Here is a 15,635-nt window from a genome sequence, read left to right on the forward strand (position 1 = left end):
ATATTTTGAGAAATAGAACCGATTTCATTTAGAAAATGTAAAATGCATTAGAAAATATTGTGGGTGGGTACAAACAAAAATAATAACTGCATGTGGAAGTGTTCAAAATTCCACTGGGAGTGGGATTTAAAAAGTCTCCCCTGGCCACACACACACAGACCTCTAAGGTCTAACTACATAAATGAGTTTTGTTTGTGCAACATTTTATATAATATTTTTCTAACATGATTGTCATTGGTTATGTTATTATAAAAAGGAACATTGAATCACTGAAGAAAAACGGTCATTTTGCTGGAGTATGTTTTACCATTTCAGTAACCGCTTATCCTTGTCAGAGTCGCAGTGGATGTGAAGCCTATCCTGGGAACACTGGGTATGAGGTGGAAATACAGCCTGGATGAGACAATAGTCCAGCACAGGGCACCATGTACACAGACTTAGTTTCATTTTGCTCTAGTTTTAATTTACCTAGTGCAGTTTATTTTTGCAATCCACTGGCATTGTTTTGGGACAACGGTAAGAAACCTCCACAGAAAGTAACACAAGCTCAGGATTGAACCCTGGACCTTGGGGCTGTGAAGCAACAATGCTTTCCACTGAACCACAGCTCATGTTCCTTTCCAGAAAGGAATTAGAAGATATTTTGTTGCAACCCAGAATACGGACAGCTTAAGATCTAGCCATATAGTTAAATCAGGCCCTTAACGCCAAAACATACACAACTATTTTAAATCAAATATCAGTTCAAAGCTACATAATGTTACATTATTTTGCACCCAAATAGAGCACTGCCAATTCTTAAATATGACTAACTTTGTATACTTTGGGCAACCTTTGTAGTAATATTTTGAAATACAATTTTGATCCATCCATCCATCCGATAGAGTTCTAGACTGGAACACTGCTGCCTTGGGTTCGAATCCTGGGTGAAGTGTCCCTGTCCACATCGTTCTAAGAGCCATTTTTAAAAAAAATGGTTGGTGTTTTTTTTTTTTTAATGTGTTGAGTTTTTAACATCTGTCTGACAGCTACATGAGCATGGTTTTGTAACCTGTAGACTCCTTATTGTGAATAACTATAGGTTATTTTGGTCATGAAAAATGAAGATTTATAAATGTAAAACTCTCCAAATTCTCTCACCTATGTAATAACCTACAACATCTTGCCATGCCTTTTTTATTTTTATCAGGAAATTTGGTGGGATTTCATGTCAGATGATTAACAAGCCATCCTGAGGCAAGCACTGACCTTGGATCAGGCCAAACACTATTGAATCATTTCAGTTTTATAAACCTACATAATAAAACTGACTGGAGAACAGTTAAAATTATACATTAAAGAGCACCTATTATGGTTTTGAAACGTGCCTAATTTTGTTTTAAACGTCTCATACAATAGAGCTACATGCATCCAAGGTCAAAAAACACTTTAATGTGCTCATAATTTAAATTGCAGCATTATCTTTTTTTTCCCCAGTGTCAAAAACTACTCGTTAAATGATCCGTTCTAAAGGATTCATTCTAAACTCCTCCTTTCAGGGAGCATACTCTGCTCTGATTGGTCAGATGTCCCAGTCTGTTGTGATTGGTCTACCGCTGTTAGCGTGTTTCAAAAAGGAAACACCCACTACCATAACAAGTTTCAGCTCCAAAAGATTCATAAAGGTTTCAATGGTTCGTGAAGCAGCATTTTGAAAGCGTCCATCACTAAATAGCACAATCATTGAAAATGCCCATTTCCACCATCAGGCAATAATTAAGAAGTTCCAGTGAACTGGAAATGTTATGAATCAGCCTGGAATTGGACGTGTGTCTATATTGTCTCAATGGACTGTGAAGAGGATGGTTTGAGTGGCCAAAAAATCTTCCAAGGATCACAGCTGGAGAATTGCAGAAGTTAATTGTGTCTTGGGGCCAGAAAGTCTCCAAAACTCCCTTTTGAGTCTAGTTCCTCTCAAGGTTTCTTCTTCATATCATCTCAGGTAGTTTTTCCTTGCCATTGTCATCTCTGGCTTGCTCATTAGGGATAAATTTATAAATGTAAAATTTCTATCCTGAATTTATATATTTCTGTAAAGCTGCTTTGTGACAATTGTTAAAGGTGCTATACAAATAAAATTGAAGTGTGTGGTTTGTGTCCTTTTCATCTCAGGAGGCCGTTGTATGTTAAAAGCTTATTTAAAAAGTACAGTTAGAGTTACTATGTACTCAAGTACTGTAATGAGAGAAGATGTCGTCTGCTACCTTTAACTCCTGGAATAATTAAGAGGACATATCTAACAGGGGAAATCTATGTCACTAGATTAGTAAAAAACTAAATATTCCAAGCATGCATTATCATTGTATATGATCACACAAAGTTTGTTAATCAATTTAGATTTTCATTTTACGCTCTGTGGCAGTTTAGACTTTCACAAAGTTTGGATTATAACTGATGGTACAGTGTGCAGTGCTGAGGGGCCTCCAGACTGAAATATCGCCTGCGTGCTGTTTAGATTGTGGGCATGCACTGCAATAATATAGCATGGATATTGTAGTTTGTAGCGTGTAGTTAGAAGTTAGAAACCATGACCATACCACAATAATATGAAGACAAAGTTAGAACCGATTGAAGCCGAAATTGAAGCCGAGTGAAGCCGAAGTTAAAGCCGAGTGAAGCGGAAATTAGGACCGAGTGAAGCCAGAGTTAAAGCTGAGTGAAGCGGAAATTAGAACCGAGTGAAGTCGAAGTTAAAGCCGAGTGAAGCCGAGGTTAAAGCCGAGGTTAGAACCGAGTGAAGCTCAAGTTAAAGCCGAGTGAAGCCGAAGTTAAAGCCGAATTAAGTGGAAATTAGAACCGAGTGAAGCCGAAGTTAGAACCGAGTGAAGCCAAAGTTAAAGCCGAGTGAAGCCGAAGTTAGAACCGAGTGAAGCTCAAGTTAAAGCCGAGTGAAGCCGAAGTTAAAGCCGAATGAAGTGGAAATTAGAACCGAGTGAAGCCGAAGTTAAAACCGAGTGAAGCCGAAGTTAAAGCCGAATGAAGTGGAAATTAGAACCGAGTGAAGCCGAAGTTAAAACCGAGTGAAGTGGAATTTAGAACCGAGTGAAGCCAGAGTTACAGATGAGTGAAGCGGAAATTAGAACCGAGTGAAGTCGAAGTTAGAACCGAGTGAAGCTCAAGTTAATGCCGAGTGAAGCCGAAGTTAAAGCCAAATGAAGTGGAAATTAGAACCAAGTGAAGCCGAAGTTAAAACCGAGTGAAGTTTAATTTAGAACCGAGTGAAGCCGAAGTTAAAACCGAGTGAAGTTTAATTTAGAACCGAGTGAAGCCGAAGTTAAAACCGAGTGAAGTTTAATTTAGAACCGAGTGAAGCCGAAGTTAAAGCCGAATGAAGTGGAAATTAGAACCGAGTGAAGCCGGAGTTAAAGACGAGTGAAGTGGAATTTAGAACCGAGTGAAGCCGGAGTTAGAACAGCGTAAAGTGGAATTTAGAACCGAGTGAAGCCGGAGTTAGAACAGCGTAAAGTGGAATTTAGAACCGAGTGAAGCCGGAGTTAAAGCTGAGTAGAACCGACGCTGTTAATTGGAGCTGTGATGGAATTAATGTCCAGTCGGATTTTTTAAATTCACGTTAATTAAAGAGATTGAAATGCTGATCTAAGTCAAGTGATTTAAAAGGCTCCCATAAGTTTCTCGAGCTGCTGTTTATTCTGTTTGTTTGCAACGAGGCTGAACTTTCTTAATCGAATTGTTCGGTTCACTTTAAAACGCTACTGAAGTAACAATATCCCGGTAGATGGCGATAGAAGCAAGGACGTACATCATGTCAGCCTTCGAGCACAAAATCTGAAACTAGAAATAGGGACCTGCGTGAAGTTGTCCTCCCGAACAACGCAAAACGTCAGCAAAATATTCTCAATTGTTTGTCCTTCGCTTGTATTGGTTTGTGCCGTAAAAAAATTCGTTTGTGCTGCTTCGGTTCAGGAGATATTAAAAGAATATTTACAATTAGGCTGAAATAAGAGCAAGTGAAAACATTTTTTAATTGAGCAAACAATATAAACGCTATTTTATATGTATCATCGATACAACAATGAACTCCACTTTATACCAGAATATTCTTGAGACAAATGTCTGGCCATCTCTCAGCAGCTTAAGCTGTGCTGAAATTGGGTCAGACAACAAGACAATGATCCCAAGCACACCAGCAATTTGGCCAAGTCAAAGTCCAGACCTCAACCCCATTAAAATACTGTGGTAGGATCCTAGGAGGTCTGTGCATAAACAAATGTCCTCAGACATCAATGAACTGAGGGTGAGCCAGAATTTCTCCAGCACAATGAAGAGACTGAAGCTCCTACAGAAAATGCTTGCTTAAAGTTAATGTTGCAAAAGGTGGTTCTACATGTTACTGAATTATATGGTGTACTTATTTTCTCACACAAATGTGAATGAAATATTTTATTGAGAATAAAAACTTAGAATTGAAGGAAGGTGTACTTGTACTTTCTTTTTCCCAAGACTGTATCTGTGTGTCTTTATTACTGACTAAATGTCTATTTCTATATATGTTCGTGTAGTTGTGTTTTACGAGGACAGATACTGTCGTTTTTCCACTGCTGTGTTGTCGATGGTCCCACAGTTGTTGAAGACCAGAGTGCTACTGAGAAGAACAGCCAGACAGAAGATCCAAGCATAGGATCAACACAAATATTATATACTGCAGTTATAATATAATATATAATATAAGTTACAGTTATAAGCATGCTGTTTATCTAATATTTATTGTGATGCTGTTATTGGTTTTGTTTAGTGTCCATGTACTGGACACTGTTCAATTAACTATTTTCCAATTTTACAAATTGTTAAATTTCTTTCAATTAGATACTTTCATTTCACCGTATGCCAGACTTTTTAAATGTTTAGCATTAATTAAAAATATTAGACTTTCTTATAGCCAGGAATTGTAATAATTTTTAGTCGAGCTATCCTGCCTTTTAGCCTACATTATGTATGTATGTATGTATATATATATATATATATATATATATATATATATATATATATATATATATATATGTGTGTGTGTGTGTGTGTGTGTGTTTATTAAAAATCACTAAACCAGGTTCTCTTTATAAATGTACTTGAGAGTTATATTCTAATATTGTAATACTATTTTAATCGTCTCTGTTGACTTTCCCTCAGGGAAAATCCATTACAGTAATTATTACCTCAAATAAATTTTGTTACATGAGAGAATTAAGCCAACTTGAACATGATACGTAGATTTCAGGACCAGATTTCAAAACTAATGCCATTTCCTTTCCATGTCAGCAAAAATGGTAGATGAAGCTATTTATAAATGTAACCGCAAACATGTTAGATTTAACTCATGAGTAAGTTCCATATGTACTTGCTTCAATCAAATTATAACCACTCAATATCTATATGATAAAACTGATGTAATTTCATGATTTTATTCTGCTAGCAAGTTAGGAAGATGGCTGGTTATGTCTGTGTAGGAAATAAAATCTGTACAAATGGTCAAGGACATAGATTAAACTACACTGTGCATCATTATTAAAAGTTCCAGGTTCCACTACATACTCTACACCTTGTTTTGCAAGCGGCCAATTGAAAGATGCAAATGTTAAATGCAGTAGGGGTGTACACATATGATACAATTTAGATTCTTAATCAAATGTTTGATGATACCACTGAATCTGCTATGAAACGATACAATGTGATTTATTAGCTTCTGGTCGATATGTGACCAATTTTTGTGATGTTGTGATTGGTCTACTGCTGTCAGCGTGTTTCAAAAAGGAAACGCCCACTACCATAATGAGTTTCAGCTCCGTCTGTTCGCGAGCAGCTGATAAAGACCAGAGGCTGGGCTTTTTATTACAAACCTAAGTAGGTTTGTACAGGAAGTAAGTCTGGAATTACTAACCACTCATTTTGAAAACTTTTTACATTCACAAACAGCTCTATAACACACTACATGAAAAGTAATAATTGAAAAACCATAAACCATAATACGTGCACTTTAAACACTGGTCCATTGGTTCACATGGAGATCAACACCCACTAGCATCCAACCATCAAAATTTCTAAATGTTTCGAAGCAGTATGACGTAATGAAACTTCGTTTGGTGAAATCACGTGACTTGGGCAGTTTGATACTTGCTCCGAACCACTGATCCGAAACAAAAGATTCATAAAGGTTTCAAAGCTTCGTGAAGCAGCATTGTGAAAGCGGCCATCAGTAAATAGCACAAGCATTGAAAATGCCCATTTCCACCATCAGGCAATAATTAAGAAGTTCCAGTCAACTGGAAACGTATGGAAAATTAATTTTCCGTCGAAAGTATTGTGGTCACGAATCGAGAAAATTAAGCGTGAATTTAAAAACACATGCAAAATTATATTGCACAAAACTGAAACATGAATTCAAGGTTTTCTGAATCGCACACAAAATCATTTTCCTTGGTTATAGTACTGTGTTTTTTGTGCTCTCTGACATTTTCTGTTCATGTTTTCTTTTTTTGAACGTTTGCGCTGTTTTTCCCTTCGCGCTTGTTTCCACATTCTCCGCTTTTCCAAATGTTGCAGTTCGAGTTTCATGTAAATGAGGGCGGGCTTTAGCGTCACCATTGGTCCACTACAGCTCCTCCTCTAGCCAATCAATCGAAGAGAGGAGTTAACGTCACTCGCCTGCGACTCATGGCTGTTGTGTTGACGGGTGAAGAAAGATAGATAACCGTCAGGCAGCAAATTCCGGAGAGTTACAGATGATTTAACATAAATATATAGTTAGTGGGTGACAGATACACTAAGCTACCAGCACCGAATTTACCTCAGCCTGTTAACACTCCCCACATTAAACGACTAATTCAGTTAACTTTCCTGATGTGCATTTTGTCGTTAGTGCAGTTGCTTTAATCTGTTGGTCCCTTTAAGATTTTTGTGTTTATGATGACGTCGAAAGTCACAAGACAATGCTAACATGGTGGATGTAGTATGTCTGGGATTGTAGTTATACCACACACACACACACACACACACACACACACACTATATCCGGCTTCCGGAGTACTTTTTAACGGAATACATTTTATTTTATTATTATATATTTATTTTTTTAGTAATGAAATAACAGTAGGGGAATACAGTGTCATTGTATGATGACATGGTTTTGTTTATAGAGTGTGATACTGCTTTATTGGAAATTAACAATATAATTAAAATCCTTATTTTATTTGGGGAAACAGCATATACATAAAGCAAAGTATATGTTAACTGTACCAAATAGTAGGCTATTTTCCACTGACCTAAAGATATTTTACAACTCTCTGTCAATACAGAACAATCATAAAGCTGTTAAGACATCTCGGCTGTTGAAAAGGATACTTGATGTATTTGATGTATGATCTCGTATCCTTTTCAATATGCTGTTTCCCAAATAAAATAAGAATTTTAATTATATTGTTCATTTCCAATAAACCAGTATGGCACTCCATAAACAAAACCATTATATCAGTTATAATGACAAACTTGTTAAACCACTCAAAATAAATAAAGAAATTTGGGGCCAGAATAGTTTGGTATAATAACAACTGAAAAATAAGTGTAAGATTGTTTCTGATTCCTCTTTACAAAAACATAATGGCATAATGGCGAAAACCCTTCTTTAAACTTACTAATAAAATAATTACATGGATGATATCTATTATTATTTTAAAGTGAGTTACTTTGACTTTATTAGGAATTATATATTTATTTATCTGACCATAGATTCTGAACAAAAAAAGGAAGGTTAATCCTGTTTCCACTTCACCATTGCTTTAGGTTAAATGCTTTTTTCTTTGGTTAAGATTTTTCGAATATAAAGGTTATTACATTTTTATCCCTGATGGAAAGGCCCCCAACAGTGAGATCTGGTATAGAACCAATTACAGGATTAAACATATTTAAATTTTTAACAACGTGAAGTAGTTTCTGGGAAATACAACGAATGAGTTTTACATATTCTTTTGAGGATACATTTATCCCAAGATTATTAACAAATTCAGTCTAATTATATAGGTCCCTTAGCCTACTCTCAGCAAAGGTGAAATGCTGTTGTGTACGGCATCAACATAGCAGCAACGGACAGCTGTCCTGATTCAAAACAGTGCCCATAGCCAGATAAGGTAATTTTTTATTTCATGTTGTCACATTGCTTCGTATTACATGGTCATTCACATGTGTGAATTAGTAAAATTAGATATTGTAGATATTACTACAATTAGTAAGACATATGAAACAGTGTCACCTGTAACACTATAGCTGTGATCAGCAGCAACGTGCTCCATGTTTGTAGGTCCAGGGATGCATCGTGGTGCAGGGGCCTCCTCTTTTTGTCCAGAGGACGATGCACAAAGATGGTGTAAGTAACATCTGGTCTCAGCCTATTCTTGGCCTTTTTGGTCCTGACAAACGTTTCTGCCTCATAAAATGTATATGATTGTGTATGAACATGTGTTTAAGTTGAATATATTACTTATTAATGTATATTTAAATAAGTGCAGGGGTACATAAGAATTGTAAACAACGATTAATTTAATTTCAGTTAATTTAGTTTTACAATTCACTTAATTGCAGTGGATTTTCTAAGACAACACACTGATCCGCTGCTGCTAGTCCATTAACCCACTACGCCATGAGTTGACAGTCATTGACAGTCTCCTGTCTCTTGTCCTATCTGAAAGTCATAAAGATGCCATTAGTGATTGCCCTTTGACTAACTTACAAGTTTAAGAACATAAAAAATATTAATTTAAAACAACAGCAACACAGTTTTTAACCATGGTATGTCGACAAGGCAGGTAAGACTAACTGACCACACTAATCCTCAAATCTTAGTGGATTTTATTATACTACATTGATGTAACTATATATACATAATACATACACGTCATCGTGTTATATCAATATTTTAAATCAATGCATTTATTGTCTACTAATTACTGAAAATTGCAATTCTCTACGGATTCAAATAACTATCTGAAGTCTAAGTGAATTACGTGATCAAGCGTTTTGAAGTTCGCGTCTCTCTCTCTGTCTCTCTCTCTCTCTCTCTCTCTCTCTCAGGCCCCGCCCCGTTCTGCAGAGAGAGGGCGCGCGTGTAAATCCGGAGGGTGAGTTAGTATAGGACGTGGATCTTATTTGTAGTAATTTGAGATATTTACACTGTTATGTCTAAGTAATGCTGTAGTACATTATCCTATTGTTTCTATTAATCCTCACGTAGCTTTGTGTTTTAACGTGTTTATTGTTTGTTCGTCTTTTTTTGTTTGCTTTGTTGTTTATGGAGTGCATGTCGGATTTTGTTTAGTTTGAGCAGTATTGTACGGAATATAATTATTATTATAATCTGGTAACTTTCATTATTATTAAATATTCCACAGGTTTCTATTTTTAAAAATAAATAATATAAAAGAATCCGCATCTCCAGGTGAATTCAACGTGATGTCGTGAGTCTTATGCGTCATCTGCGTGTTTGTTGCATTTCTTAAAATTGTGTGTTTAAAATGTTTCCATGGTGATAAATGCGTTCTGGCGAATTATTTTAAACCAAGACACAGCATCGAGTTTCTGCTTCGCTACGGATCAACATCATCTTTATCAACTCTACACGAAGTGAACGAAGACTTCGATCTTTATCAACTCTACACGAAGTGAACGAAGACTTCGATCTTTATCAACTCTACACGAAGTGAACGAAGAAAGTTGGGACGAAAACAGCGATGGATTTCGGAAGATTTGTGCTGGATATGAAGAACTGGATTCTGCGGGAGATCGCCTGTGCTGCGGGGCTGTTCGTTCTCTCTGCTGGTGCGGGTTACTGCGTTTACCGCCGCTTGCGGAGAGGAATCGCTCCTCCTGAGAACACTCAGCCTCCTCACGGTAGGAGAAGCTTGATTCGGTCATGTGGCTTTACTGCCTCACTGCTTTTACAATAATAAAACATGTTCAAGTCACAGTGTTCTCTTTTGTAAGTCGCTTTGGATAAAAGCGTTTGCTAAATGAATAAATGTAAATACGGTACAGTCTCATGTTGTCTCACTTACAAAGCACATCGTCTTTTGCTGTGAATTAGCCTAATGCTAGTTACCATGCTAGCGGACTTGGCTACTGCTTTCATTTACAGACTAAAGTGCTTCACCGAGTTGATTAGCTTGGTTTAATAATTTAGTTTATTTCCACAGTATAATATTTACCCCATTAGAAGGTCACTTTAACAACCCTGGTTTTACACTAAATCATAATTAACCTAGTGATTAGCCAGCTTGCGCGCTAACGAACTCTGCTACAGCTGTATGTTATCTCCCTGGAGAACTTACCTAATTATTTCATTTACACTATTATAGTGAGTATAAAGGTAATTAGCTTGCTGAACTCTGATAAAGGTTTTAATAATTACACAGTATAATATTTATATAGATTTGGGTGATGGACAGGAGGTTTTAGAGAATTTAATCGTGTCACCTGTTCTCTCGCTTGGTCTCTCTTTTTCTTTCTTGTTCAGACTTGTTTTCATTTAACATCAGTAAATAAAATGCGTTTTTAATTAGAAAAAAAAACTCTACTTTTTAACACCAGAGCATCATCTCTGTGTTTTGGGGGGAAACTCTGGTCCAACATTAGCTACACTGCTAACAAACCTAGCTACTTTAAACCTAACTATTTTAAACATTAAAATGAGTAGCTGGTAAAATATTTTCCTTCCCTATTAATGCTTGCTTGGACATGAATTATACAATTTAATAGTTAGCTGAATGCTGGTGCACTGGAAAACATGGCTACCAATTTTTAAGGGTTCAACACAATACAATATTGATCGTAATGTTACTAACCAATAAACTTGGTCAAATTGGTTTTAAATATACAAATGAATTTAACATAAAACTAATTTATTGCAGAGCCTGAGAACGTGCTAGGAGACACTGTAGATACTCCCTCTGTCCTCCAGGTATGTGTTGGTTATAAAGTTATATTTGAACTCCATTTGAAACCTGTAGACTGCTTCTGTCTAAGTGTGTGTGTGTGTGTGTGTGTGTGTGTGTTAAGGTCGTTGAGCAAAACCTCGAGCTGCTGCCCACCGAACCCCACGATGAACCTTCAGCTGTTGTTCTGGTAACCAAACATTTCAGACCTGTTTCAGACCTGATGTGTATCTACATATGCTGCTATTCCCCTGAATGTGAGGCTGTAAAATTTACTGTGGGAGTTTTAATGACTCATTGCTAATGTGGCTTGCAGGAGAAAGAGGAGAGCTTTTTGGAGTTGGAGGTGCCCTTTATTCGGTATGAGCCTGTTCACTTTTTAATGGTGTAATGTATGTTTAAGGCACACTAAGTATTTACACCTCTTGTTTTTAGCGAGCATCTTTTAGAGAGAGGGGTTACTGATATCGGCCTGAAGCTGTGTGCTCTCCGTAAGGCGTTCTCTGTGAGTAAAACCGTCGTTTAGCTGCTGTCATTGTGCAGGTAAATTACACTCTGCTTTAACTAATATTGTGTGCTGTCTTATGTTCAGACCCTGCTTGCCAGCATCCACAACCAGAACTTCTTGTTTGTGCTGGGAAAGAAGATCGTGATGCGTCTGGCAGCAGCTAACAACCAGGTGACTTCAGAATGATGATGGACTGTTTTATTTTTGTGCCCAATTTACTTTTAGCTAATGTTTTAGTGGTTAAATATAAAAACAACAACAGGCAATTAAGCAGTGAAGAAAACCTAATTAGCATACATTTTAAAACACAAGTGCAATGTACATACAGTAACTATTGGAATAACTATTGTTAATAGCTAATTTTCTGTTTATAATAATCACAGCTTGCTAAGAATTAAGGAAAAATATTAAAATAAAATGTATGTGATGAAGATGGCACTGGGATATAAAATACTTGCAAATTTTGTCCCATGTAGTACATCATCTGTGTATTTTTAGTGGACTACTGGACACACTTAGTGTGAGTAGCCATGTTGAACACCATAGCCAAAGTGAGTTACCGAGATTTTTTGTTTGTTGTAACAGGATGTGGTTGGTGTGCAGCTGGCCTATGAGTCACTGATTCGATTCCTGAGAAGTCCACCTAATCGGGAATCGATTGTGACCGAGCTATTTGGGGCCCAGGTAAGCTTGCAGATGCCTGTGTAAAATGACAATTTTTTTTTAATTATAAAAGATTTTGATTAGATATAAAGCAAGACTACAATATGTATGGCAATTTTCTATTCGTAACCTTTCTCCTCTGTGCAGCTCCACCATTACAACTTCATGGACGTGTTTTATGAGCTGCTTATCTTCCGCTACGTCACGAACGACTCCGCTCCTGAGGCAGTAAGTGTCTTATCAGGAGATTTAAAAGTGATACTTGAATGTAGTTTCAGAACATGGTCTATTTTATGTCATTTTGTTTTCCCATATTTTTAACCCTGATATTCCTAAAGTGTGAGGGAGGATTCTTGGAGAGGCTGTTTGCGTTTATCAGCATGTGGAACCCGGACGAGTGGGAGCCTGCAGCAGAGCTGTACTTCACAATGCTTATTGTAAGTGTTCAGTACCTTCAGATACGATGATGCACAATTTCTCGGTATTGTATCTCTAACTCATTGACACTATGTTGGATTTGTGTGTGTGTAATTTGTCAATAGGATCAGCTGACAGTGCTTTGTGAAGTACTGTTTTCTCAGCCCCTGGAGCTCTATAGCGACCCAGCAGCCTTAGCCAGTCCAGTTTCGCGGCTCCTCTGGCAGCATGTCCCGCTGATGATTGACATGTTGGAGAAGCTCTGAGCAATGTCCTTCCCTCTACCCTTTACCTGATCGCAACTTGAACACTTTCTTGCTATAATTAGACCCCCAAAATTAATCTTTTCTTTCTGTTGCATTTCATATTTGTTCTTTTCGATCACTGGTTTTCCCTATATTGCTCAAGCTCTCCACCAGTAAGTATAAATTCATTTTGTTCTTTTTTATTAACTTAATATTTAAAAGAGTCTCTTCTTCATTAACAGGTCTGCACAGAGAACCCAGGACTGATGACCAGTGCAACATATCATCGCTCATCCCTCAATACTCATACCTCAGCACTCTATCCCTCATTACTCATCCCTCAGCACTCTATCCCTATACCCATCACTATTCCTTTTAGTAGCCTAAGGATCCTGTATAGATGATTGCTGTAAATGAATTGATTTGTAAATAGTTGCTACATAGCGTTTATATTGTTTGCTCAATTAAAAAAGGTTTTCACTTGCTCTTATTTCAGCCTAATTGTGATTATTTTTAATCATCAATGTATATAATGTATATAATAATCCTTTAAAAAGCAACAACACAAAATTAATTTCTCACTCGTATACAAATCTCTTTTTAAAGAATTTCTGAAACTTTGAAAAGGTAAATAAAATGTGAAAAATGACAAATAACAAAATTAAGATATTTATAGCCCTGAAAAATTTGTTGATGGCCCCAAACCGTAGAAAAGTCTGTAACATTCTGAGAATTGTGAATATACATTTAAGTATCCATAGCAAAATTGTAAATATAAAAAGTCTGAAATCTTCATATTATAGTCTAAATCTAATTGTTGTGGACATCAATTCTGGGAGACGGCACCATTTTACCCACTAATTTACACCACTGTTATATCATTTATATTAGGCAATCACGCTGAATTTTCAAAGTCCTGTTTTAAGAAGTAATATTTTTGAATTTTGAATATTTTTGATGATTTGGGCTTGTTTTGCTGACACAGGACCTGAAAAACTTGCAGTCATCGATACAACAATGAACTCCACTTTATACCAGAATATTCTTGAGACAAATGTCTGGCCATCTCTCAGCAGCTTAAGCTGTGCTGAAATTGGGTCAGACAACAAGACAATGATCCCAAGCACACCAGCAATTTGGCCAAGTCAAAGTCCAGACCTCAACCCCATTAAAATACTGTGGTAGGATCCTAAGAGGTCTGTGCATAAACAAATGTCCTCAGACATCAATGAACTGAGCGTGAGCCAGAATTTCTCCAGCACAATGAAGAGACTGAAACTCCTACAGAAAATGCTTGCTTAAAGTTAATGTTGCAAAAGGTGGTTCTACATGTTACTGAATTATATGGTGTACTTATTTTCTCACACAAATGTGAATGAAATATTTTATTGAGAATAAAAACTTAGAATTGAAGGAAGGTGTACTTGTACTTTCTTTTTCCCAAGACTGTATCTGTGTGTCTTTATTACTGACTAAATGTCTATTTCTATATATGTTCGTGTAGTTGTGTTTTACGAGGACAGATACTGTCGTTTTTCCACTGCTGTGTTGTCGATGGTCCCACAGTTGTTGAAGACCAGAGTGCTACTGAGAAGAACAGCCAGACAGAAGATCCAAGCATAGGATCAACACAAATATTATATACTGCAGTTATAATATAATATATAATATAAGTTACAGTTATAAGCATGCTGTTTATCTAATATTTATTGTGATGCTGTTATTGGTTTTGTTTAGTGTCCATGTACTGGACACTGTTCAATTAACTATTTTCCAATTTTACAAATTGTTAAATTTCTTTCAATTAGATACTTTCATTTTACCGTATGCCAGACTTTTTAAATGTTTAGCATTAATTAAAAATATTAGACTTTCTTATAGCCAGGAATTGTAATAATTTTTAGTCAAGCTATCCTGCCTTTTAGCCTACATTATGTATGTATGTATGTATATATATATATATATATGTGTGTGTGTGTGTGTGTGTGTGTGTGTGTGTGTGTGTGTGTATTAAAAATCACTAAACCAGGTTCTCTTTATAAATGTACTTGAGAGTTATATTCTAATATTGTAATACTATTTTAATCGTCTCTGTTGACTTTCCCTCAGGGAAAATCCATTACAGTAATTATTACCTCAAATAAATTTTGTTACATGAGAGAATTAAGCCAACTTGAACATGATACGTAGATTTCAGGACCAGATTTCAAAACTAATGCCATTTCCTTTCCATGTCAGCAAAAATGGTAGATGAAGCTATTTATAAATGTAACCGCAAACATGTTAGATTTAACTCATGAGTAAGTTCCATATGTACTTGCTTCAATCAAATTATAACCACTCAATATCTATATGATAAAACTGATGTAATTTCATGATTTTATTCTGCTAGCAAGTTAGGAAGATGGCTGGTTATGTCTGTGTAGGAAATAAAATCTGTACAAATGGTCAAGGACATAGATTAAACTACACTGTGCATCATTATTAAAAGTTCCAGGTTCCACTACATACTCTACACCTTGTTTTGCAAGCGGCCAATTGAAAGATGCAAATGTTAAATGCAGTAGGGGTGTACACATATGATACAATTTAGATTCTTAATCAAATGTTTGATGATACCACTGAATCTGCTATGAAACGATACAATGTGATTTATTAGCTTCTGGTCGATATGTGACCAATTTTTGTGATGTTGTGATTGGTCTACTGCTGTCAGCATGTTTCAAAAAGGAAACGCCCACTACCATAATGAGTTTCAGCTCCGTCTGTTCGCGAGCAGCTGATAAAGACCAGAGGCTGGGCTTTTTATTACAAACCTAAGTAGGTTTGTAC

The 15,635-nt window shown here is 36.4% G+C and overlaps 1 protein-coding gene across 1 annotated transcript; it reads left to right on the forward strand.

Annotated features, from left to right (window-relative positions):
* Nucleotides 1-7,453: 7,453 nt before the first annotated feature.
* On the forward strand, nucleotides 7,454-13,293 carry LOC108280458 (uncharacterized). The gene is made up of 13 exons (XM_053673638.1): nucleotides 7,454-8,174; nucleotides 8,345-8,410; nucleotides 9,115-9,161; nucleotides 9,603-9,930; nucleotides 10,947-10,996; nucleotides 11,095-11,160; nucleotides 11,287-11,330; nucleotides 11,406-11,475; nucleotides 11,563-11,649; nucleotides 12,064-12,162; nucleotides 12,289-12,369; nucleotides 12,480-12,578; nucleotides 12,684-13,293. Exons 4-13 carry the CDS (start codon nucleotides 9,771-9,773, stop codon nucleotides 12,822-12,824), a joined length of 897 nt encoding a protein of 298 aa, XP_053529613.1. The 5' UTR covers nucleotides 7,454-8,174; nucleotides 8,345-8,410; nucleotides 9,115-9,161; nucleotides 9,603-9,770; the 3' UTR covers nucleotides 12,825-13,293.
* The last annotated feature ends 2,342 nt before the right edge of the window (nucleotides 13,294-15,635 follow it).

This window comes from Ictalurus punctatus, chromosome 20 (genome assembly GCF_001660625.3).
Source record: "Ictalurus punctatus breed USDA103 chromosome 20, Coco_2.0, whole genome shotgun sequence".
NCBI classification, from domain to species: domain Eukaryota; kingdom Metazoa; phylum Chordata; class Actinopteri; order Siluriformes; family Ictaluridae; genus Ictalurus; species Ictalurus punctatus.

Coding starts and splice junctions, on each gene's coding strand:
- LOC108280458 (XM_053673638.1), top strand. CDS start 9,771: ATGGATTTCGGAAGATTTGTGCTGGATATGAAGAACTGGATTCTGCGG. Junction 9,931..10,946: donor GAACACTCAGCCTCCTCACG/GTAGGAGAAGCT, acceptor AATTTATTGCAG/AGCCTGAGAACGTGCTAGGA. Junction 11,331..11,405: donor TTGGAGGTGCCCTTTATTCG/GTATGAGCCTGT, acceptor TCTTGTTTTTAG/CGAGCATCTTTTAGAGAGAG.